This window comes from Nicotiana tomentosiformis, chromosome 3, assembly GCF_000390325.3.
Source record: "Nicotiana tomentosiformis chromosome 3, ASM39032v3, whole genome shotgun sequence".
NCBI classification, from domain to species: Eukaryota; Viridiplantae; Streptophyta; class Magnoliopsida; order Solanales; family Solanaceae; genus Nicotiana; species Nicotiana tomentosiformis.
The window spans coordinates 106560182-106585847 of NC_090814.1; the positions used below are offsets into that span (position 1 = coordinate 106560182).

Sequence of the window (25666 nt, forward strand, 5' to 3'; positions counted from 1 at the left end):
GGTGGAGGCGGATGAAGAAATACATAGTGGAATATGTAGCTCGATGCCTAAATTATCAGCAGGTGAAATATGAGCATCAACGACCGGGTGGATTGCTTCAGAAGTTAGAGATTCCATAGTGGAAATGGGAGTGAATCACTATGGATTTCGTTGTTGGGCTCCCACATACTCAGAGAAAGTTCGATGCAGTTTGGGTGATTGTGGATAGATTTACCAAGTCAGCTTATTTCATTCATGTGGTTACTACTTACTCTTCGGAGCAGCTGGCTCAAGTTTACATTCGCGATATTGTTAGGCTTTATGGAGTACAGGTATTTATCATCTCTGACCGGGGTACACAGTTTACATCACAGTTCTGGAGAGCCGTATATCGAGAGTTGGGTACTCGGGTAGAGTTGAGTACACCATTTCACCCTCAAATGGACGGACAGTCCAAGCGTACTATTCAGATATTGGAGGATATGCTTTGTGCGTGTGTGATGGATTTTGGGGGTGCTTGGGACCAGTTCTTGCCACTTGCGGATTTTGCCTAAAACAAGAATTATCAGTCGAGCATTCAGATGGCTCCGTATGAGGCCTTGTATGGTAGGCGGTACCAGTCTCCAGTGGGTTGGTTCAAATCAGGCGAGGCTAGACTATTGGGTACAGACCTGGTTCAGGATGCTTTGGAAAAGGTTAAGTTGATTCAGGATCGACTCAGTACAGCCCAATCTAGACAAAAGAGTTATGTGGATCGAAAGGTTCGTGATGTTGCATTCATGGTTGGTGAGCGGGTCTTGATCTGGGTTTTGCCTATGAAGGGTGTTATGAGGTTCGGAAAGAAAGGCAAGTTGAGCCCGAGGTATATCGGACCTTTTGAGATTCTTGAGAGAGTTGGAGAGGTGGCTTACAGACTTGCACCACCACCTAGTCTCTCTGCAGTTCATCCAGTGTTCCATGTTTCCATGCTCCGAAGTATCACATCGATCCGTCTCATGTGTTAGACTTCAGCTCAGTCCAATTGGACAAGGATCTATCTTATGTCGAGGAACCAATGGCCATTTTGGACAGACAGGTTAGAAAGCTAAGATCAAAGAGCATTGCTTCAGTGAAAGTACATAGGAGGGGTCATCCAGTCGAGGAGGCAACTTGGAAGACCGAGCATGATATGCGCAGTTGTTATCCTCATCTTTTCACCACTCCAGGTATAATTCTATACTCGTTCGAGGACGAACGTTTATTTAAGAGGGGGAGAATGTAACGACCTGACCGGTCGTTTTGAGAGTTATAGCCTCATTCCACCATTTACTTCTCAATTTATGCTTTACATTTGTTATGTGACTTTCCAGGGTGATTAGTTTGGGTTCGTGAGGTTTTAGGAATGAATTGGAACACTTAGTTTCAAGGTTTAAAGTTTAAGTTGAAATAGTGATCGAATATCGACTTATGTATAAATGACCCCGTAATAGCGTTTTGATGATTCCAATAGTTTCGTATGGTGATTTTGGACTTAGAAGCGTGTCCGAAAAATATTTTGGAAGTCCGTAGTGGAATTAGACTTGAAATGGCGAAAGTTGAATTTTTGGGAAGTTTGACCGGGGAGTTGACTTTTTGATATAAGGTCGAAATCCAGTTCTGAAAATTTTTATAGCTTCGTTATATCATTTATGACTTGTGTGCAAAATTTGAGGTCAATCAGACTTGATTTGATAGGTTTCGGCATCGAATGTAGAAGTTGGAAATTCTTAAGTTCCTTAAGCTTGAATAGGGGGATGATTTGTGATTTTAGCGTTATTTTATGTGATTTGAGGTTTCAAATAAGTTCGTATGATATTTTAGGACTTGTTGGTATATTTGGTTGAGGTCCCGAGGGCGTCGAGTGAGTTTCAGATGGTTAACAGATCAAGAATTGAAGTTGGGAGTGTGCTGAAGTTGGGAGTGTGCTGAAGTTGAGTTTGCTGGTTTTTGGCTGATCTGGTTTTTCCTTCATCTGTCAAAAATCGAGGTCAGGAAATCGAACTCAAGAAATCGAAGCCAGGAAATCGAGGTCAGGAAATCGAAGTCAGGAAATCGAGGTCAGGAAATCGAGGGTAGGAAATCGAGGGCAGCGCTTGGACAGAGACTTTAAGTTATAAAATAGTGGCTTCGTCCCATTTTCCATTTTTGACAAATTGAAACTTTGGGAAATGCGATTTTTGAGAGATTTTCAAGGAAAAATATTAGGGTAAGTAATTCTAACTCGGATTTGATCAATATACATGAATATATCATTATTTTCATCATTTAATTAGTGTTTTGAGATGAAAATTTGGGAAATATTTTTAGAGATTTCATAAAACGAATTTTTGAGATTTCGGTGTCGATTCGGAGTCGGATTTGAGTGAAATTAGTATGGTTGGACTCATAATTGAATGGGTTGTTGGATTTTATGAGTTTCGTCAGATTTCGAGATGTGGGCCCCACAGGCAATTTTTGGATTAAATTTTGAATTTTGTTAGAAAATTTATATTTTCATATGGAATTTATTCCTATAATTTGTATTGATTGAATCGAATTAATTATGACTATATTCGAGCCGATCGGAGTCGAAAAATTGAGGAAAAGGCATACTACTTGACTGATTAAGCGTGGTTTGAGGTAAGTGACTTGTCTAACCATGTGTGGGGAAAATTTCCCTTAGGATTGGTATTGATACGAAAATGTTAATGTGTTGAAAGTCGTGTACACGAGGTGACGAGTATGTACACGGGCTACATAATGAAGATTATGTCATTAAATTGTGTAGAGCACTATTGCATATTAATTAAATTATTTTATTTTGTTATATTCATCATCATTAATATATTTTCATATTTTAAATTTACCTGACATGTTTCTGCTAAGTGTTTTACCTGTTTAGTTGAAACTCTGTTTCTTTTGTTCCGTGCATTTACTTGAAGGATGGATTTATTAATTTAAATATTATTAAAAATAAAGTATTTTACATTTAAAATTTTGATATTTAGACAAGGTATTAAATTTGTGAAATATTATTTTTGCTGAATATTTTATGAGATTTTCGTACTCATTGTGATGGAGTCGTGAGCTCTTTATTATGGAAAATATTGTGATTGATTTATTTTGGCATGAGCCGTGAGCTCTTTATTGTGAAAAAATATTGTTGTTGATTTATTTTGGCAAGTTAAAATATTTGGGCACTTGAGATACAAATTGTGATATATTGTGATATTGATACGCATGCGATGGTATAAGGTCTGGGTGTTAAAACGCATGCGGTGAGATAAGGGTGGCTTAATATGCGTGGCCAGTAAGGGAACTACTAGAAGTCATGCCGTGTGATAAGGGTGGCTAAAACGCGGGATGCTTTTTCGGGAAAAATATTTTCTTTAAAACTTAATGTGAAGGCTCCCGTGGTGATATAAGAAAATGAGATATTGTGAATTTATTTATTATTTGGGACTACGGGAGTGCCTTTGTTGATATTTCTTTATGGCTGCATTGTCTTTGGTTATTTTTGGTATTTTTCTTCCTTCCGCGAGGTGTTAACTGCCCTTATTCTGTGTAGTTAAACTGTGATATACTACTTACTTGATTTATCCCCATTGTCATTATTGTTATTATATTGTTAAACTTTTCTCTCTATCTTTTATTATTCTAGTAGGGCCTGACCTGACCTCGTCACTACTCTACCGAGGTTAGGCTTGGCACTTACTGGGCACCGTTGTGGCGTACTCATACTACACTTCTGTACATCTTTTTGTGCAGATCCAGATACATCTTATCAGACCAGGCATCAGTGAATTAGTCGTACGAGAAGACTTCGAGGTATATCTGCCAGTGTCCGCAGACTCCGGACTCCCCTTTTATCCTTATTATGTTGCTTCCTTATTTTCTTTAAACTCTGATATATAGAGATATTGAGGATAAATTCTTAGAAGCTTGTGACTTATTTCTACCGGGTTTTGGGAGTTGCAATTATGTGAATTTGTAGATTTATTTATTTCAGATTTCTATTGTTATTCCGCATTGATAGGCTTACCTAGTTTTAGAGACTAGGTGGCATCACGACATCCTACGGAGGGAATTTGGGGTCGTGACAATATTAAACACATGTATTTTTGAAACTTTTTAAAAAAAATTTATTGACTATAAAAATCTATCATTTGTTAAACAAATATATTTTTATTATTTCAAATAAGTATTAAAAATAAATATTTTTATTATTTTTATATTTAAAATATGTTCATGTTTGAATATAATTAAACAAATTGAGTGCCATGGAAAATTAAATGTATGGATATATTATAAAAATTATAAATAAAATAATATAAAGTTATTTTGATTATAAGTAAAATACCTAGGTAAAATAATATTATATAGTATATAATATAGAAAGTATTATATAAATGAGAGGATTTATAATATCAAGGGCGTAATAGACTTTTTAAGTTTATTATAAAATATGGCCAAGGTAACTTTTGTGATAAACAGAACAAAGTAAAATAATTTTTGTGTAACAAAAGAAAGAAAAATGACTTTTGAATACTGAACACAAAATTAAATAATTTTAACGTAACAAAAAGAAGTATAAGTGAAATTTACTCATCCAACGTACAAACAAAATAAGATTATTATACATACCTTTCAGATTTGTGGAAAGTGTGCTAAAATATTTAATAAGTCAAACGAATTGATCAAAAACATCGTACATTTGTGTTCGTTGGGAGTTGGAACCCAATCAAAAGGGAAGTACACTTTTCAGTTCAATGTCTATAGTGTCATTTTTGTGTATACAAAATCTATCCACTCTTTTAAAAGGAATCTTATCAAGCATATAATACTCACAAAAGGTTTACTATGAGACCACTTTTATTCTTCTCTATCTATTCTTTTTTCTTAAAAGAAAAAAAAAGAATAACATGTGATTACAAATATATTTTCCTCAAATTTTAAAAGTCGAATTAAGAGTTAAAGGTGTCTTTTAGCAAAATATCGAGATTTTCTTTCTCAAAATATTGATATGTGTGACTAACCAGTGATTCAAGGGTATAGTAGTCATTATAACAGTAAACCTCACGTAGCATCATTCTTGTGTGTAAAATCCTGCTTCAGTTTCAAGCGTTGGAAGCTCCGAAATCCAACACCCAAAACTCCAAGTCTCCATTGAAACAATGTCGACATCCGTGAACTTAGAAGATGTTCCGTCGGAAAGCCTCATGTCGGAGCTCCTCCGCCGCATGCGGTGTTCCTCCAAGCCTGACAAACGTCTTATTCTCATTGGTAATTATACTCACATCTGCTCTCTTTTGTTTGTGTGTATATCTGATGTTCACTGTCAAAATTCTTTCCTTTTACTTTATCATATGTTTTTTGCCAATCAGATCCACACGATTTATTTATTACTTTGTTTGTTTTGCTTTATGGTGTGTTATCGGTACATATATGTGGTGTTCACTCTCAAAGTTCTTTCTTTGAGTACTTTATATGGTTTTTGCCCTCATAATACTATCAGATCTACAGTTTCTCCATTTCAGTTAAGCAGAATTTTGTAATTGATTAGTTTATTTCTGTTGGGTTTTGCTCCTTGGGGTTTTGGGAGTGGGAGGGACATTGTGCATACTGTAAACGAGAGGAAAGTTCTGGAATTTACGTGAATTTTATCGTTTAGAGGATGAGACAAGATCTTCCAGAAAAAAAATCTCTGTTTTACACAGGTTGCAATAGGTTAAATTTATTAAGTGAAGTGATCAAAGAGTAAAATTGCACCCTTACCTTACTCCCATTATTTACCATGCTCCTTGTCGGTGGCATTGTTCGAATTTGTGATACGCGCCTTACCTGTATCTCTCACGTCGTATCCTTAGCACTGAACCAAAGTCGTGAGGCGTATTTTGGGTTAATATCTATGTCTGAAGTCTTCTCTATATTTTTTAAAACAAGGTGACATAGATATATGATCTTTTTGGTACTACATTTGTGTCAGATGTTACTTATCCACAAATAAAATTGTGTGAGATGTTGAAAAGTCTAGAAGATTGGTTATGAATATTAGGAAAGTAAAAGAAAGAGTCTAGAAAGTCAGAAGTGATAAAAGGTTTGTGAAATTGGGAGGCACTAGGAGTGCAATAACTATGATATGAGAAGAAGCGAGTAGAAATGGTAAAACTTTGCCTTGTTTTGGTATGGGAAATCTTCAGCTCGAAGATGTGCTGCCTCCTTTTCCAACATTTCTGGAATTGGCTTGAAGTAGGATGCCATGGGGGATCTTGATGGAAGATAAAATATTTTGAAAATAAGAGAATTTTGACCATGTCAAATAACATCTACCTGCCCTGCGTGCGTGTCGGCTTATTTTTAAATCCGTACTGTTGCATTTTGGTTTCAAGTCTAAACAAATAATATGCTATGTCAAGCTACAATAGTATTCCTTAAAAGGAGTAATGAGTCAACCGAGCTTTCAAGTTAAAATAGGGATTCTGCCAGAGCATCTGGTTTCCTGACTATTTGTAATGGATAATTTGGTAATGATCCTAGCTTTTATGTTGTTAGCTTTCACGATACAAGAATTGAAGGTTAAGATCAAGTGTATATAACACTTAAAGTGATTTCATGTTGGCTTGTTTGGTTTTTTGCTGATATTGGGTGGAAGTAGCTATACTCTTCTCTGGTAAAGTGCTCTCTCTATATGCGAATGTTCTATGGTGTTTTTCCTTTTGGGAATCTCTTTGTGATTCAAGTCAAGCTACTACCCGCTCAACCCTTGGAACACTAAACCAGGGTGTCATCCTTCGGTCTGGAGTACCTAGACTTGATTGATTCTCAATAGTGTAAATAGAAAGGCAAAAAACATTCCAATGGATTCCACATGCCTCAAGGAGAAGACTGGACAATAATTTGCCTCCTGTTTCATGTTTGGGTCTCTTGGCATTTTTTTCTTCTCTAAGCTTTTTGCATAATGCTCGTAGGCGGCGGATATATAGGTGGTTGAAAGTTTTAGCCAAGGATATATATTTGGATTGGGTTTGGAGCTGGTTATTCTTAATGAGTTATACCAATTCTTCTTTTTCCTAGTTGACTAGTATATTTATTTCATAGCAATTGTGTTTTAATATTTCTGTTCTGGTTTACCATTGTTCTAGTTTCTCTGGACAAACAATGTCATCCATGTGCTCAATCTGAAGTCATTTGGGTGTTGAGTTCTCATCATATGGACTTATATGTAGAATTATTCTCTTTTGTTTTGCCATATTTTTGTGATAGATAATTCTATAGATTTTCCTTCTCTCTCCAAACTATTATTATGTTGAGATCTCTTTTTTTTTTTTGATAAGGTAAACTAAAAACTAGAAATATTTTGCAGGCCCACCTGGATCAGGGAAAGGAACGCAATCTCCTATCATTAAAGATGAGTATTGCTTGTGTCATTTAGCCACTGGGGACATGCTGAGAGCTGCTGTTGCTGCCAAAACGCCTTTGGGCATTAAGGCGAAGGAGGCCATGGATAAGGTCACATTGGGTGTTTATTTTGATTATTATTATGGTTTTCTGACTACCCTGCTTCTTTCAAGTTTCAACTAGAGAATACAAGAGAGAACACATTGGTTTTCCTTTCCTCAGTAAAATTGTTTTTGTACTATCTTTTCAGGGAGAACTTGTTTCTGATGACTTGGTTGTTGGTATCATAGACGAAGCACTAAAGAAGCCGTCATGTCAAAAAGGATTCATTCTTGATGGATTCCCTAGGACTGTGGTGCAAGCAGAAAAGGTTTTTTTCCTGTTAATCCATGACTATTTATGCTTATATTGTCTTTATGTTCAATTCTTGCCAGCTTTGAATCTTTGTAGTAGGAAATCATGTCGTTCTCTGCTTATTGCAGCTTGATGAGATGCTTCAAAATCGAGGGACTAAAATTGATAAGGTCCTTAATTTTGCGATTGATGATGCCATCTTGGAGGAGAGAATTACCGGACGTTGGATCCACCCAGCTAGTGGTCGTTCATACCATACAAAATTTGCACCTCCAAAAGTACCTGGGGTAGATGATGTAAGATAATACTGTCAAAATTTATTTATTTAATTGGTCTGTTCTGATAATACTGTTGTTCCTCTCTAACTTATCAAAAATAAAGAAGAAGTCTTTTTGCTGAAGTAGTTCATTGTAATGTGTCTGCAAAGACTGAGCAATTGTTTGTTTACAATTTTATAATCGTTATTGTCTGCTATGCAACTTATATTCTGTCAGAAAAACTTAGTTTCATAACTTTCTATATTAAGGACTTTCTCCACAAAAAAAAAAAAGGAAGCTCTGACATCTGAATCTAATTAAATTTTATTTGTCTTCATGAAGGTCACTGGAGAGCCTTTGATACAACGTAAAGATGATACTGCTGCTGTTCTCAAGTCAAGGCTGGAAGGCTTCCATAGGCAAACTGAGCCGGTAAATAGCTGTTTATCTCTTCTGATTGTGGGAGAAAGGGGAAAAAAGGAAAAATCATCTGTTTATCTAGTTGCTTTGGTAGAGAATTGATCTCAATCTAATATTCAAGCCCTGAATGAACTGAGTAGGTAGGATTCCTTTGGGGAAAGTATGTCCAGACTAAGAATTGCATTTGGGAATCTAACATAATGTATACGAGATTTGGCAACATTTACCACTCTGTCACTCGAAGTGTTGAAAAGAGAGATTTTTCAGTTTGCAATTGATTATAGCCTTTCATTTTAGGACAAAGATTATATACACAGGGTATAGCAGTCATTTGACCTAATAATGTTTGTTTATTTTAGTTCAATACATGTGAAAGCCAATGATCCATTTTTGTTGTCTGTTTGGGCTCTACTTTAGTCTCTGTCTCATGCTAAAGCTGTTTTGTTTTAATGTACAGGTCATTGACTACTACGCCAAGAAGGGTAATGTAGTGAATCTTCCTGCGGAGAAACCACCACAGATGGTCACAAATGAAGTCAAGAAAGCTCTCTCCTGATCGAAGGATGCCAAACTTTTTTGTTTAAAGGCTAGAAAATTGAACTCTGAATTTTGGTTTAACCCGTTATATTTCTAGGTGACTGACTTGGCTATTTATCTTTTATGGCACTAGGTTGGTACCAACCCCTTATGAACATCACAAAGATGGTGTATTTATTTTATTTTTAACATTGAAATCTAGTGAGCTTTTGCAGAGTGCCGTAGGAATTTGCACAAAGTTATTACTCTTTTGAGCCAGATTGAATTCAGAGGAGTGTAACAGAAGATGCAAAGTAGGAGCCACGATTTTCGAGTGTGTGGGAGGGTAACTGAAACGGCTTCTGGGTTCTGGAAATGTTATTTTCAGTAGTCTGCTTTTATGAAACATTAGTTTATCTGTCAACAGACTTATCATTTACAGGTTGCTCCACAAAAGCATCTCTCTTAGCTGCCCTCTTTTAGAAGAAAACAGTTTGTTTCCCCTGAAATAATGTTTCAAGAGGTTTAAGCTCTAACCAATATGAAAAAGATATCACGAGAAGAAACTATGTTCTAGGTGTTTGCAGGTTGCTTTATTGGCCTAACTTTTTTTATAGTTCCAAGCAATTCAGACAAGGCGCTTCTTGGTATAGTGCTATTTTGTCTGCTGAAACTAGTGTAGCATGTTTTCAATTAGATTTTTATTACTTTGTTGTATTATACAGCACAAAAATTGTCTGAATAACCTTTAATTAGATGGCGGTTGTGCCCCATTACAAGTAAGAAAAATGTGTTCTGCCTGCGTATCTCAACCTCCTGCGCTCCATTAAGGATGGGTTGTCAAAATTGAGAGAAGACGACTTAATGCAGTTTTAGTCGATCCTAACTTTGATCTTTTCTCAACGATAGCCTTTTGTAAGTACATATTGAGCATGTAAAGATTATACTAGTAATTGTTCTCCGATGGAAACAGTTGCAAGTAGAAAAAGAAAGTCATAGAAGCTGCCATGTCTTCCTTCGCCGGCAAGTACCTAAAAATGATGATTGCGAGGCTGCACCATCGATGCAAATCTCACATAGAACATCGAATGCGTAGATAATTGTCCATCTTTGAGAGTGAAGGAACCGTGAAGTAATAAAAAAACAGAGCTCCAGAAAATTTGAGTGTGAGAGTTGCAAATGCTACTAGAAGTTCACCTGCAGTTATGTTGCCAAAAATCGTCTCCGGAGGCTTCCCTTGTTCTGGTCATTCATTTGTTTTAGTTCCCTCCCACCCTTACCCTCTTCGAGGGAAGTTAAGGGTCTACAATATTCAATAAGTAGAAGTAAGAGGGGTTTCTTTGCAATTTGCAACTCTTTTTAGAAAAATAGTCGTACACGGGAAAACTGCAATATACAGTTGGTTAAGTTCTGGCGGGAAACGGAGAAAAGAATCTTGTAACCAACTTAACGGCAAATAATATCTTGACCAAAATCTCCCCTTCATCAGTTCTCTGATTTACTACGCTTCAAGTTTCTGTTATTCCACAGTTTTGTCTCTAGAAAACCATCTTCACCTGAATACATTTCTCTGCTTTTCTTCCACAAGAGCTTCTGTAAATTTCTCAGAGAATCTTCAATGGCGAGAACAAGAAATTCCAAGAGCTCATTCATCTCTCTCAACCCATCATTCTTCACTCATTTGCTCTCACTATTTCCCTTCAATTCCCTCAATTACTCACCCAAAAGGAACTCAAGAAACACCCAAACACATCTCTATTCATCTCCATTTCTCTCTTTCTGTTTCCTCTCTCTGCTCATTTTCCTCACTTTCTTTGGCATTTTGATGCTCACATTCACAACCCTTTTCCAAAATTCAGTCCCATGCCCTGAGACTTCTTCTTCTCCTCTGTTATTAGCCTCTATTTTGGCTGCAGCATCAGGTTCTGTTCAAGATGACCCAATTACTCTATCTACTGGAGCAATGGTGCCGCTTCCGGCTCACGGGGCGGTTGGAAATATTTCCGAGGAGGAAAAAGAGTTCTGGAAACAACCAGATAATCAGGGATACATCCCTTGTTTGGATTTCAGTCTCAAGTATCGAAAAGCCTCTGCAAAGATTTCCAAAGAGAGGAGGAATTTTTTGGTTGTTGTTGCTTCAGGAGGATTGAATCAGCAAAGGAATCAGATTGTTGATGCAGTTGTCATAGCAAGAATTCTTGGAGCTGCTCTCGTTGTTCCTGTTTTGCAAGTAAATCACATTTGGGGTGATGATAGGTAAAATATGAAGTTCCCCTTGGTTTTTTTCAACTGTTTTGACTCATTTGGTTTTCAAGATTATAAGTACTTACTTTTGTGTGCAGTGAATTTTCGGATATATTCGATGTTGAACATTTCAAGAAAACTTTGAAAGCTGATGTTCGAATTGTGACATCATTGCCATCTACACATTTTGTTTCTAAACAGACTATCAATCGTGAACTTCCTTTTCATGTATCACCGCTCTGGCTTAGAGCCAGATTTCTCAAACAAGTAAGAAATTGAAACTGCTCCTTTTGCTGTACTAATACTTGAGTTGAGTAGTGAATTGGTCATCCTGATTTTAGCATTGCCTATTGTCTAAATTTGTTATGTCCGTTCAATTTAGTCATAACTTTATGTTACATTTAATTTTATAGCTAAACGAAGAAGGTCTGCTTATATTGAAAGGATTAGATTCTAAACTCTCAAAGAATCTTCCACCTGACTTGCAGAAGCTCAAATGCAAGGTAATACAACGAACTGCAGCTTGTTTTCTGAACTAGTGATTAAGCTAAGTAGTTAAAAAAAATTGAGGAAGTAACTTCCTTGTTTTGTTGCAACACAGGTTGCATTCCATGCATTAAGATTTGCAACTCCAATTAGGGAGCTAAGCTATCAGATAGCTAGAAGAATGTGGATTGAAGGTCCTTATGTTGCTATCCATCTCAGATTAGAGAAGGATGTTTGGATCCGAACCGGATGTCTTACCGGTTTAGGCAAGCAATTTGACAGTATTATAAGTAGAGAAAGGGAATCTCACCCTGAATACCTCACTGGCAAGTTGAACATGACTCATGCACAACGGCGACTTGCAGGACTTTGTCCTTTAAATGCATCAGAAATGGCAAGGTAAAATTTGTTTAAGTCCTTGACCATGTTTTGTTATACTTTAAAATGACCTAAAATCATTCTCAAATGGGGCATTATATGTTACAGATTTCTGAATGGTTTAGGAGTACCAAGCAGCGCTCATATATATGTTGCTGGAGGAGAACCCTTTGGAGGCGCGCAAGCTATGCAGCCTCTACAAAAGGAGTTTCCAAATTTAGTCACAAAACATACATTGGAGCGAAATGGAGAGCTCACTCCATACTTGGAAAAATCTTCAATGTTGGCAGCTATCGACTACATTGTGTCTTTGAGCAGTGATGTTTTCATCAATTCCCATGGAGGTAACATGGGCCGAGCTCTCGAGGTATTAAGTAGCAATAGACTTGTTATTTATTTACTGATTTTTTTAACATTGGACAATGCTGATTGTTTTTTGAACTTTGGTGGTCAGGGACATAGGGCATATGTAGGACACAGAAAGTACATAAAGCCAAACAAGAGAATGATGCTGCCTTTCTTTGAAGATCCATCTTTACCTGAGGAAGAATTCAAAAGGATAATAAAGAAACTGCACAGGAAAAGTCAGGGGCAACCTGAGCCGAGGACGAAGAAGATTGACAGAGATGTAATAGCATATCCTGTCCCTGAGTGTATGTGCAAGCCATAATAGACATATCTCTGTGTCAACAATTTAGATCACTGGGGCTAAAATTTTGTATGCAAATGGTCATTCCAGTTTTAACAGTCAAATTTCCAGTTTGCCAAGTCTAAAATAGCAGTATGGGGACTAGTCAGATAATAAATCAGTATTGTAGAGTAAAACAAAAGGATATGAGAAAGTATTTAAAGTAAGGGTACAACTTCTAAGACAAAGGTAAAGGCTAAAACGTTATACTTTACACAGATCTGGCACATATTCTTAATAGTAAAGTGGAGTCTTTTCCACTTTAATCGCATTGCACTAACTAAAGTAAAGAAATGCATCTATTCCTCGTCACAGAAGAACGTAACTAGTAAATAAGAATTGAATAAAAATGAATCTGTTAACAACGACAACAACAACAACCCAGTATAATTCCACTAGTGGGGTCTGGGAAGGGTAGTTTATACGCAGACCTTACACATACCCTAAGGTAGAGAGACTGTTTCCGATAGACCCGCGGCTCCCTCCCTCCAAAAATGAATCTGTTAAGTGAAAATAATATAGGAAACTGAAAGTTGACTGCATGCTCATTCCAACTAGTGTTTCATATTTGAAGAGACGGAGGAGCCAAATTTTTAAGTTTATGGGTTCCAAAATTAAGATATGACAACTTATTAGGTTCGTGATAAATTATTTATACATAATAAGTGGGTTTAAGTTACTGGGTCTGTCGGATCCATAATTGCTACTTTAGCTTTGCTCCTGCTTTTTGTGCACAAAAATTTATTATCATTGGCATTGGTCCAAACCTTAGCGGAAACGTTTTACAAAAATTATATGTAAAATAAAAATAAAAACATAATGCTTTGAATTTGCCAATATTTTCTATAAGAAAAGTAATAGTTTAAAGAATATCTACTTGGCTTCAACAATTCACTTCTATGAAATGTTAGTATAAGAGCAGTACATAAAATAAAGTTTTTAGTGACGATGTTGGTCTTCTGTGGCGACCTCCATAGACCACAGTCGCGACTCGCCACCAAAAAGTAGATCTTCTTTAGCCTCCCCGAGAGAAGTGCTATATGTCGCCGTTTGAATTGGCAACTACATTTCAGTGACGACCGTCTGTGGCGACCTCCACAGTCACCGCAAAACGTAGTGCCAAGTCGCCCTGCACGAAGTGCTATGTGTCGCCATTTGAATTGTGACTTACCATAACTGACGACTCTGCCTGAGTCGCCACCAAAAGTTGTGATAGGTGTAGCTAAAATTTATTTTACAACAACATAGCCAGTATTATCCCACACCATGGGGTCTGAGGAGTTTAGTGTATACGAAAACCTTACTCCTAACTTGTGAGGATAGAGAGGCAAAATTTATTTTGTGACGCTATATTTTTATATATTTTTGTGACAACTTTGGTCGCTATAAAACTAACGATCTTAATGAATAATCGATATAGGTGTCAAGGGGCAGGGCCAGGCCGGTCAGGGGTAGAGGAAAAAGGAACCAGCCGTTTTCATTATCGGGCCGGTTTCGGTTATTTTTTACCGTGTTTATCAGTGCAAAATTTAACCTGAACGGTTCCGGATGGGCCTTTTTTAAAAAAAAAAATATTTTGTATTTTGTATAACAATCGTAATTTATAAAATTTTAAAAAAATTCAAAAAATAGCTTCTTAATCCGATCTGATTAACCCGTTCCCATATGACTTGACCATAACGGGTCGTACAGGTCCGATTAACCGGTACCAAAAATTTACTCAGCACAGTCCGGTCCCCGTCCCAACCCAGCCCTGCCCGGCCCCTTACCACCGATCCGGTCTAAAATTGGTCTGGGCCGATCCGGAACCGGGCCAGCCCGACCCGTTTGACAGCCATAGTTGAAACATTAATAATTCGAGGACTGATGCATATATCTTGACGTGATTTGATCCGGTAATGACAAACTTGAGAAAACACATTTTGAAAAAAGTACCTAGCCTTTCTTTCAAGTTCCAACAATAGAAGTTTATAGAAATGTGTCCATTACAATAAGGCGATTGTGTGTGTGGGCGGGGAGCCGGAGGAGAATAATCTGAACGAATTTGCACCTATTTGTATTGAAAATTGGTAGTTAAATTATAAGCATATATGATTTTCTCCCAACATTAAAACATTTCTTCTATAGGCGTTAAAGAGTTACAAAACGCAAATGCAATTTCACTTGATATATGGATTAGTTTCTATGTTTTAATTCCAACACTGAATTCGTATTCTTTAAAATGATTAACCAACTAACTATTGACTGATGAAATACGTAGACTTATATAGATAACTCGCGTTCAACCTACCTAGATCACTAATTTTGTTTAGTTCTTAAAATATCAATTGAAATCAACAAAGTGAAATTAAGTCACTTGAGCAAACTGTAGCATAATATCGTGAAACCGACATCATATATTATAAATGTCTGTTTTCAAGAAAGAAAAAGAAAAAGAAAGATAGCACTATATTTGACATTTTAAAAAATTTCAAGAATCTAGAAACTGAATAATTAGAAATTAATAATATTGAGTTTTGAACTACAATTTTGAAAGAAAGATATGCACTTAAATTAGTTTTCAGTAAACATTCTTAAAAACAATTTGATATGTTTGTGCAAAAACTGTATATAAGTTGTTTATAGTGGAGAATTTAATCTTTTGAATGCAAAATCAATTTTTCCCCCTAATGTGTGTAAAGTGAATACACAAAAGAAAGGGATCACCTTTCTATCTTTTTCCCTCTCTTCATTAGCGTCGCCCTCAAGCAGACTTTTCTAAAGTAACCACTACACCCATAAGATCCAAATAAATTGGATCGAGAGGAGAATAATCGAAACGAATCTGCACCTATTTGTAGGGGGAAGCGATTGGAGAATAATCAGAACGAATCTGCACCTATTTGTAGAGGGAAGCGATTCAGAACGAATCTGCACCTATTTGTATGTTGGTACTTAAATTATAAGCTTATATGATTTTCTTCCAACATTAACATTAAGACCTTTCTTCTATAAGCGTTAAAGAGTTGCAAAACTCAAATGTAATTTTACTTGGTATATGGGTTAGTTTCTATGTTTTAATTCCAATACTGAATTCGTATTCTTTAAAATGATTAATCAACTAACTATTGACTAATGAAATACGTGGACTTACATAGATCACTCGCATTGAAACCTACATAGATCACTAATTTTGTTTACTTCTTAAAAATATCAATTGAAATCAACAAAGTGAAATTAAGTCACTTGAGCAAACTTTAGCATAAAATCGTGAAAGCGGCATCATATATTATAAATGTCTGTTTTCAAGAAAGAAAAAGAAAAAGAAAGTTAGCACCATATTTGACATTTTAAAAAATTTCAAGAGTCCATAGAAACTGAATAATTAGAAATTACTAATATTGAGTTTTGAACTAAAATTTTGAATAAAAAGATATGCACTTAAATTAGTTTTCAGTAAACATTCTTAAAAACAATTTGATATGTTTGTGCAAAAACTACATATAAGTTGTTTATAGTGGAGAATTTAATCTTTTGAATGCAAAATCAATTTTTTTTTTCCTAATGTGTGTAAAGTAATTGCACGAAAAAAAAGGGATCACCTTTCTATCTTTTTCCCTCTCCTTCATTAGCGTCGCCCTCAAGCAGGCTTTTCTAAAGTAACGACTACACCCAATCCAAATAAATTGGGATTAGTTATATGAATTTTTAGGGGTTCATTTAAGTCCAAATTTTATATTATTATCATATCAATAGAATAAAAATAAAATAAAAATCAAACCCTATATAGATGATAGTCCAAATTGAATAAATTTTCAGTTGGGGAGTAGTAGTGTTTAGTTTAACAAACAAATCAGAGAGAACAAATCAGTGTGTTTGAAGACGCAAACAATGGCAGTAGCAGCCGATCTGATTGATTTCTTGAACGCTTCTCCTACAGCTTTTCATGCAGTTGGTACTCTACTTTATCTCATTCTATCTTCTTTCTCCCTAATCGCACCACAGTATTGAAATCAGTCTTGCGTTTTTTTTTCTTACTGTTTAATTAAAAATTATGTTTTTAATTGATTTTTCTTTGGTTGGGTTTCTCTAGAGGAAGCAAAGAAGAGGCTTAAAAGTGCAGGTTATGTACAAATATTTGAGAGAGAGGACTGGGATTTGAAAGCTGGGAACAAGTATTTCTTCACTAGGAACCACTCTACTATTGTTGCTTTTGCTCTCGGTAAAAAGTATGCTCCCAATTTTTATTCTTTTTTTATTTTTCTTATAACTTAGGTTTATGTTGTATTGGTTACAGAGAAAGAGCACATGAATGAATTTGCTATGTTTATTCTTATAAATTGGACCTCGTTTATCATTAGTGCCTGATATTAATAAACTCATTCTAGATACGTTGCTGGAAATGGATTTTACATAATCGGTGCTCATACAGATAGTCCTTGTCTGAAGCTGAAGCCAGTTTCTAAGGTAATAATCTTGATTCTGTTAGGAGAGGAAAATTAGATTTTGAAGCTTGTTTAAGTTTTGAATTTGTGGCTTATCAAATATTCATCTAGGTCTCTTATTGATTGGGATTGTTGTAGGTAACTAAAAGTGGATTTCTGGAAGTGGGCGTACAAACGTATGGGGGTGGTCTGTGGCATACTTGGTTTGATCGTGATTTGACAGTTGCGGGAAGGATGATTATAAGGAGTAGGAAAGATGGTTCTGAATCCTACTTGCACAAGCTTGTGAGACTTGAGGAGCCCATAATGCGAATTCCAACTTTGGCAATTCACTTAGAAAGGTAAAATCATAAGAAGATGAACTATCTTCGTCAGATGTTGCATGTTTCAAAATTCATCTCGGGCGTCAGAGGTCTTGGCATTTCTGATTTCTATGCAGCCTACCTGTCTTGTGTCTAATAATTTTGGACCTATTCGGAATAAAAAAAGTTTTGAGCATTTCGTTAATTTGATGTATTTCATAGGATATAGGAGTCACAAATCTTGCTTTCAAAGTTTGAGTAGATTTGAAGAGAAAAGATCTTAGCATAGCTATTGAGTTTTATGTAGCATGCCTTAGCTTGCTTTCAATTGTGAAGTGACATACAATTGGGATAAACAGAAGGGTTTGCATAGGTGCTAATTATTCTTTCATGTTGTTCTAATCTTCTAATTCACCTCCATGGATTTGCATCAATGTATTATGTGGTTACCGTATTCATTAAAAGACATATTATGTGGTCATCATGTGCTTTGTACCTTCAATGAGTCAGACAGAACATCTTTATCTTCTTCGAATTATTTTGACCCATGGTTTGCAAGAGAAATTATTATAGTTTGTTTCCTATATTTGCAGAGGTACGAATGATGGATTTAAGGTGAACACGCAGACCCATCTTCTACCAGTATTGGCTACATCAATTAAGGTAATGTACATTCCATATGTTTGATGCTCGTGTATGTTTGGTGGTGTAATTCTTTATCTCAAGATTGTGTGACTAGAAATTTTGTGTAACTAATTCAATTTATCTACCTTGAGGAGACCTGTCCTCTTCTCTGTACTTATTTCCTTATCAATTAGATTCCTTTCCTTACCAGAAAAGCATTTAAATTATGTGAACTTCTTTGTGATATGATCTAATTCTTTTTCTCACTGGTTTAGATTCTTAATTTGTTAGCATCATCTAGGAAATTCTAATTCTTGCCTACAGTTCACACATTATTCTGACTACTCCTCTCACTGGTTAATTTGTTAGCATCTAATTCTTGCATACAGTTCACACATTATTCTGACTACTCCTAATCCGGAAATTCTTACCTTGATAAGCTTTTGGCATGTTTGTGGGTCCTTTCATTTTACATGCGCTTCAGAAGAACACTTGAATTGAATCTATTGTTTTGTTGGACATGAAGCATCTGCGAATGCCCTGCTTTGAATGCTTGCTTGAAATGAGTTGCAAACCCACTTTGGACATTACACATTAAGCAGACGAACTCACCACAAGAAAATAGGGAGAAAAAAAAAGGAAAAAGAAATATTACCTTCTTGTTCCATATTATTTTACAGTGTTTAACTTGACACAGAGTTAAGGTGCATGGAAAGTTAGTTTGATAGAGAAACATTGCATCAAAGTGCATCAAGGACGAAGAAGGTAGAGTTTTGTTGGATGAGGGGCTTATCCGTCGGAGATGGCAGACCTACTTCCATAGTCTCTTGAACAAGGAGGGGGGCAGGAGAATTGTACTGGCCACTGGGTGATTTGGAACTCTCTGGGAGTCGTTGTAACATAGGGTATTGTAGGCGGATTAGAGTGGATGAAGTTGAGGGGGCTATGCGTAAGATTAGCAGGGGCAAAGCGACCGGGCCGGATGAAATTCCGGTGGAGTTTTGGAAGAGTGCGGGCAAGGCAGGCCTGGAGTGGCTCACTAGGTTATTTAATGTCATTTTTAGAACGAAGAAGATGCCCGAAGAGTGGAGGTGGAGCACGATGGTTCCTGTATATAAGAACAAGTGATATCCAAAATTGCAATAACTATCGGGTATCAAGCTGCTTAGCCATACTATGAAAGCCTGGGAAAGAGTGGTAGAGCTAAGGGTGAGGAGGAGTGTGTCTATTTCCGAGAACCAGTTCGGGTTTATGCCGGGGAGTTCGACTAAAAAGCCATCCACCTTGTTAGGAGTTTGATAGAGCAGTATAGGGAGAGAAAGAAGGACTTGCATATGGTGTTCATCGACTTAGAAAAGACGTACGATAAAGTTCCAAGGGAGGTTTTGTAGAGATGTTTGGAGACTAGAGGTGTACATGTTGCTTACGTTAGGTTGATTAAGGACATGTATGATGGAGCAAAGACCCAAGTGAGGACGGTGGGTGGGGACTCAGACCATTTTTCGGTTATGATGGGGTTGCATCAGGGGTTGGCACTTAGCCCTTTTTTGTTTTCTCTGGCGATGGACGTACTGACGCCCCACATCCAAGGGGAGGTGCTGTGGTGCATGCTATTTGCAGATGATATTGTATTGATTGACGAGACGCGAGATGGTGTGAACGCGCAATTAGAGTTATGGAGGCAGACCCTGGAGTCTAAATGTTTCAAGTTGAGCAGGACCAAGACAATATTTGGAGTGTAAGTTCAGTGGAGAGACTCAAGGAGGGGAAGGAGAGGTGAGGCTGGACTCGCAGCTCATCCCTAGGAGAGGAAGTTTTTAGTACCTTGGGTCTATTATTCAAGAGATGGGGAGATTGATGAAGATGTCACACATCGTATTGGAGCGGGATGGATGAAATGGAGACTCGCTTCCGGTGTTGTGTGACAAGAAGGTGTCACTGAAACTTAAAGGTAAGTTCTACAGAGTTGTGGTCAGACCAACGATATTGTATGGGACTGAGCGTTGGCCAGTCAAGATCGCTCATGTCCAGAAGATAAAGGTAGCAGAGATGAGGAAATACCAACAGACTCGCTTTCTGTTGGTAGTAGTTTTTTATGACTAACCATTGTTTTCTTTCATTGTTGATCACCTTACTATCTTGTTCTTTTTATTCTGCTTTTATATGGTTTTTTGGTACTGTCACTTCTTGTCTATATTTCTATTAATGTGGGCTTATGCTTTCCTGAGCCGAGGGTCTATTGGAAACAACCTCTCTATTCTCACAAGGTAGGGGTAAGGTCTGCGTATACACTACCCTCCCCATACCCCACGGTGTGGGATAATACTGGATATATTGTTGAATTTGAAATCTTAAAATCTCAAGCTGTGCTAATCCCAAAAAAAAAAGAAAAGAAAGTTATGAAAGTTCTATAGAAGGGGACAAAAGGAGTATTAAACAGTAAAATTATTTAACTTTGTTTGATTCTTTATTTTGGAATAAGCTTGTGTCCTGTTAGGATAAATGCATTCATTATATATCTAACATCGGTTTGCAGGCTGAACTTAATAAACCAGTTTCTGCTGATGATTCTACTGAAATTGGAGCTCCAAATGATGGAAGTAAGTCCAGTAAAAAGATAAATCCTGGTGGTGAGCAACATCATTCCCTTCTTCTGCAGGTATCATAAATTGCTTAAATTGCAATCCTTATGGATGTTAATGTTGATGAATCTGAATTGCTAGATGCTTTTCTTACATTGCTTGAAGTATATTTCCAAGATCTCTGGCGCTGTACAGTTTTGTTTTCATGCTATTTTCTTTTTCTTTCAGCTTCTTGCTGCTCAGGCTGGATGTGAACCAAGTGACATATGTGACTTTGAGTTGCAAGCATGCGATACTCAGCCAAGTGTTATTGCTGGTGCCATGAAGGAATTTGTTTTTTCTGGAAGACTGGATAATTTATGCAGTTCATTCTGCTCTCTAAAGGTAAAAGATGCATGGATACAGAAAGTTGCATTGGATAGTTCTTCATGGATATTTTATTAGAAAGAATGGCATCATTTTTTGTATGAATAGTCTAATAGATGCATGGTTAAATACAATGTGCATAAATTTCGTAAAAAGATTGGAGACTATATTTAGAAGTTGCAACGTTCCTTTGCTGCATTGCTTTCCTTTTTTTCTTTAGTTCACATTTTTGTTGCTTTAGCAAAGCATTTTGAAACGGCAGCACCGGAGCGGTTTTACTTGAAATCATGTTGAGTGCTTGGAATGCGATAATGGTACTTGTTTTAAAATTCATGCAATGAAACTACTCTGGCGGTGGTCATGTCAGGCACTGATAGATGCTACTTCTCAAAATAGTCTTGAGGACGAGGTTGGTGTAAGAATGGTGGCTCTGTTTGATCATGAAGAGGTTGGGTCTGCTTCAGCACAAGGAGCTGGATCCCCGGTCATGTTTGATGCTCTCTCACGAATTACAAATACATTTAGTACAGATTCAAAGGTAACAATTGAATAAATCTATCTCAGTGCTCCATATTGCTGCAATATTTCAATTGTCTCTTATTATTTCTTGTATACAGAATATGTTTGGTATTGTTAGATAGTTATGTGTAAATAGTCCTAGTCCCATATGTAGTAAGAGTAGAATATGTCCTAGTCCCCTATGTAGTAGGAGTAGAATATGTATTATATATATGACTCATTGTATCATTGTTAATAAATAGATTTTTCTCCTGTGCATTCTCACATGGTATCAGAGCTTCAATGTGTAAATTATCGATGTGCCTCATTCCAGCGGCATCGGGGAAGAAAGTTCTCGTCGTGCAATTTTCTGGCAACTTTGTCTTGTTCCCAGGGCTCATCAATGCTTCAGTGGTACTGTGCATATACCACTACCACCATCAGATCCGAAACCCTTGTGCGACCAAACCCCAGAAATCCCAGTCCCATCGGAACAGAAAAGTCATTCACCGTGCGTCTTTCCGGTTGACGACTCAAGATTGATTTGCGTTATCTCCTCATCGGCAAGTGTTGTGCAAAAACCAATACTACCATCTTGTTCACAAAAGTCAGACTGACAATACCCTAGTCAATCGCTCCGGCAGAGAGTCCCTCACGCGCCTCCAGAACTAGGGTTTCCGGCAAGCACGTCTGACACACACCGACGCGTGGAGAATTTTCCCGCCATAATTTTCAAAATTTTCTTTAGGACAGTTGTTTCGTGGGGTGATTCCGAGTCCACTAGTACAATTTCCTACGGATTCTTAGAACTTTGGAATTTTCCGGCAAGCTACATTAACTTTTCCGGCGCGTGTGAGCCATTCCGGTCACCTTTTTTGACAAAACTTTTTCAGGACAACTTACTCTTCCAGTGATTCTGAGCCTACCCATGTAAATTACATCAAATTCTGACAACTTTATTTTTTCGGCGTGAACAGTGCACTTTTCCTGGCGTGAACAATGATTTTCCAGGAAAGTTACCGTTTTCTGGTTGTGTTTTAGAACCTATTTGTAGTGTGGAATTCGGCTTTAGTCTCACTATTTTTGATTTTTTCCGGCAACTTTTCGGCCAACTTCTGTTTATCAGCAACCACCTGATTTTGTTGCTCAGGAGGAGTCTAGGGGCCTTGTATGTCGAATGATCAGTTTGCAGATATTTTCGCCAAGTCCCTGACTAGTCCTCTCGTATTAGTTCCATATGTAACAAGCTTGGTACATATGATTTGTATGCACCGGCTTGAGGGGGAGTGATAGATAGTTATGTGTAAATAGTCCTAGTCCCATATGTAGTAGGAGCAGAATATGTCCTAATCCCTTATGTAGCAGGAGTAGAATATGTTAATAAATAGATTTTTCTCCAGTGCATTTTCACCGGTACCTTGTAAGCAGACGCAGTAGAGCTCTTCATGCAGGCTTGGTTATCACTTTATATAACTCTTATCCTATTGAGAAAAGATTTGGACTTGCTTTATATTCCTAGTTTTACTGGAAATAGGTTCTGTAAGTTTTATCTATCCGTCTGAAGAAGCTTATATTTAGTTGAGATTAGCACCTCTCTTTATTATAATGTCTGCTGTTGTTTCCCATCTGTCCGCTTAGTAACATATAAAATAACACTTCTCTTTATTGTAATATCTACAAAGGTTTCCCATCTGTCCAATTAACTGAAAAATATGGGAGGCGATATTGCCAAAATCCTAGTTGTTGTCTCCGCAACTAGATAGCCAGGCTTGACAAAATGACGCTACTTTTGCCTGTGGCCATAATGAAATACTTCATATAAAAAATAAACTAATTTAGTTTAAAATTCTAAAGCCTAAACCATCTTTAAATCTTTCATTAAGTCGCTTTGAAGTGTATTCCTGGTTTTCTGATATGATTTTATGTTGCGCTTCAGTTAATACCGAAAGCGATCCAGAGGAGTTTCCTGGTCTCTGCTGATATGGCACATGCCTTGCATCCTAATTATCCGGTAAGTTGGTTCATGTGTCACCACTGTCTATAATTTAATATCTTTTGACTTGATATCAATTTAGTTCTTTTTCAGGACAAGCACGAAGAGAATCATCAACCCAAATTTCACGGTGGGCTTGTTATAAAACACAATGCTAATCAACGTTATGCCACCAATGCAGTCACTTCCTTCATCTTCAGAGAAATAGCTGCTAAGCACAACATTCCTATTCAGGTCAGTGGATCCTTAAAGCACTTGTATATGAACTGAATGCAAATAACTTGTGAAACCTTGTTTTGCAGGATTTTGTGATTCGCAATGATATGCCATGTGGCTCAACAATTGGACCTATATTGGCAAGCGGGATAGGTATTCGAACTGTTGATGTAGGAGCACCGCAGTGGTCAATGCATAGCATAAGAGAAATGTGTGCAGTGGATGATGTGAAGCATTCGTACCAGCACTTTAAGGCCTTCTTCCAAGATTTCTCACTTCTTGATGGAAAGATTGCTGTGGACCTCTAGCCCAAATATAATTTGGTAATCAAACTTGTTACATCATAATATCCCACACTGTGGGGTCTGGAATAATCAAACTTGTTCTCTAAGTCTTATTTCTTGACAATGGACAATGAAGTTATGCTTGTTTTCAGCGAATGTTACAACTGAATTTGTTTCTAAAAAGTCATTTATTACTCTTTCTAAATCTACCCTTAATGAGTTTACTAGAGTACTCTTATTAGTTAGTATATCATAGATGACAATCATGGCAAATATTCTTATTAATTAAGGTTATTAAATGTCTTTTTTAAACTGTCTGTTTAAAAATTTAATACATATAATATGGGATACAAATACTTTGGTTACCAAATAAATATACAAATATTTTGTTTACTGTAATATACAACTTGGATGTTGACAAGCTGATATAATACTCGTGAAAACAAAGAAATATTGCAAAGATTGATTAAATTATTGGCAGTTAAATCGTTTTTTTTAATATTGTCCTTTCTTGAAAAATGTAAGAAAAGGTTTGCAACTTTTTTACTACTTTTTGAGAATAGAGTCACTCTCGCGAGAGGGTCTAGAAATATACTAGTAAAAGAGATGATTATAATATTTTGTCAATTGAAGGTGAGAACGTATTAAAAAACCACTCCTTGTCTGTTCTAGTTACAGTAGTTCATTATTAAAATGACTAACCACCACCTACTACTACCAGTACTACTTTACTAGTATATCCATACTAAAGGCAAAGCGATTACGTAGTTGTACTGCTTATCGACTGTTGTATACGGGTGTGTTTGGTACGAAGGAAATTAAATTTTTTCATATTTGGTTGACTTAAATGTTTTGAAAAATATTTTCCTCATCAACTCATTTTTCTCCGATTGGAGGAAAATATTTTCTCTATCAAGAAAACCCTAAAATATTTTCCAAATCTCTTTTTCAACCTTTCCACCCTATTCTCTATCCCCCCACACCTATCCCAACCCACCCTCCCCCAACCCTGCCCTACCCCACCATAAATAGAAATATTATTAAGAATATTTTCTTTTCATGTTGTAGATAAAGTACTTTCTTCTTTCATTTCAACAAAATGAGTATTTTTTTCATGATGTAAAAAAAATATTTTATTTTATTTCAACAAAAAAAAGTACTTTCTTTTCGCGATATTGAAAACGTATTTTCTTTCATTTCAACAAAATGATGTCGTAAAAAGTATCGTCTTTCATTTCAACAAAAAAATACTTTCTTTTTATGATTTAGAAAACGTATTTTCTTTCATTTCAGCAAAATGATATAGTAAAAAGTATTTTCTTTCATTTCAATAAAATGAGTATTTTTTTCATGATGTAAAAAAGTATTTTCTTTCACTTCAACAAAAAAAGTATTTTTTTTATGATGTAGAAAAAGTATTATCTTTTGTTTCAACAAAATAATGTAGTAAAAAGTATTTTTTTTCATTTCAACAAAATGCGTATTTTCTTTTCATGATGTAGAAAAAATATTTTTTTTCATTTTAACAAAATAAATACTTTTTTTCATGTTGTAGAAAGACTACTTTCTTTTTCAACCAAAAAAGAGTATTTTCTTTTTAGTTATGTAGCACAAAATTCAACGTTTTTGAGTGAAAAAGTAAAGCAGCACATTAGTCCCT

At 36.4% G+C, this 25666-nt stretch overlaps 3 protein-coding genes across 3 annotated transcripts; all 3 read left to right on the forward strand.

Annotated features, from left to right (window-relative positions):
• Positions 1 to 4849: 4849 nt before the first annotated feature.
• LOC104115413 (adenylate kinase 4) lies at positions 4850 to 9156 on the forward strand. The gene is made up of 6 exons (XM_009626040.4): positions 4850 to 5259; positions 7340 to 7485; positions 7625 to 7744; positions 7857 to 8024; positions 8328 to 8417; positions 8863 to 9156. The coding sequence occupies exons 1-6, from the start codon at positions 5151 to 5153 to the stop codon at positions 8959 to 8961; spliced, it is 732 nt and encodes a 243-aa protein (XP_009624335.1). The 5' UTR covers positions 4850 to 5150; the 3' UTR covers positions 8962 to 9156.
• Positions 9157 to 9300: 144 nt separating this feature from the next.
• Positions 9301 to 12756, forward strand: LOC104115415 (O-fucosyltransferase 37). The gene is given in 7 exon segments (XM_009626041.4): positions 9301 to 11177; positions 11264 to 11432; positions 11579 to 11668; positions 11767 to 12050; positions 12138 to 12396; positions 12484 to 12693; positions 12695 to 12756. Coding segments are annotated over 7 exon segments (1683 nt in total). The 5' UTR covers positions 9301 to 10539; the 3' UTR covers positions 12728 to 12756.
• A 3576-nt stretch (positions 12757 to 16332) lies between these two features.
• Positions 16333 to 24211, forward strand: LOC104115412 (probable aspartyl aminopeptidase). Its single transcript, XM_009626039.4, has 11 exons — positions 16333 to 16651; positions 16790 to 16925; positions 17085 to 17163; positions 17280 to 17482; positions 18037 to 18106; positions 20604 to 20726; positions 20878 to 21033; positions 21383 to 21553; positions 23450 to 23524; positions 23600 to 23740; positions 23809 to 24211. Exons 1-11 carry the CDS (start codon positions 16588 to 16590, stop codon positions 24028 to 24030), a joined length of 1440 nt encoding a protein of 479 aa, XP_009624334.1. The 5' UTR covers positions 16333 to 16587; the 3' UTR covers positions 24031 to 24211.
• Positions 24212 to 25666: the final 1455 nt, after the last annotated feature.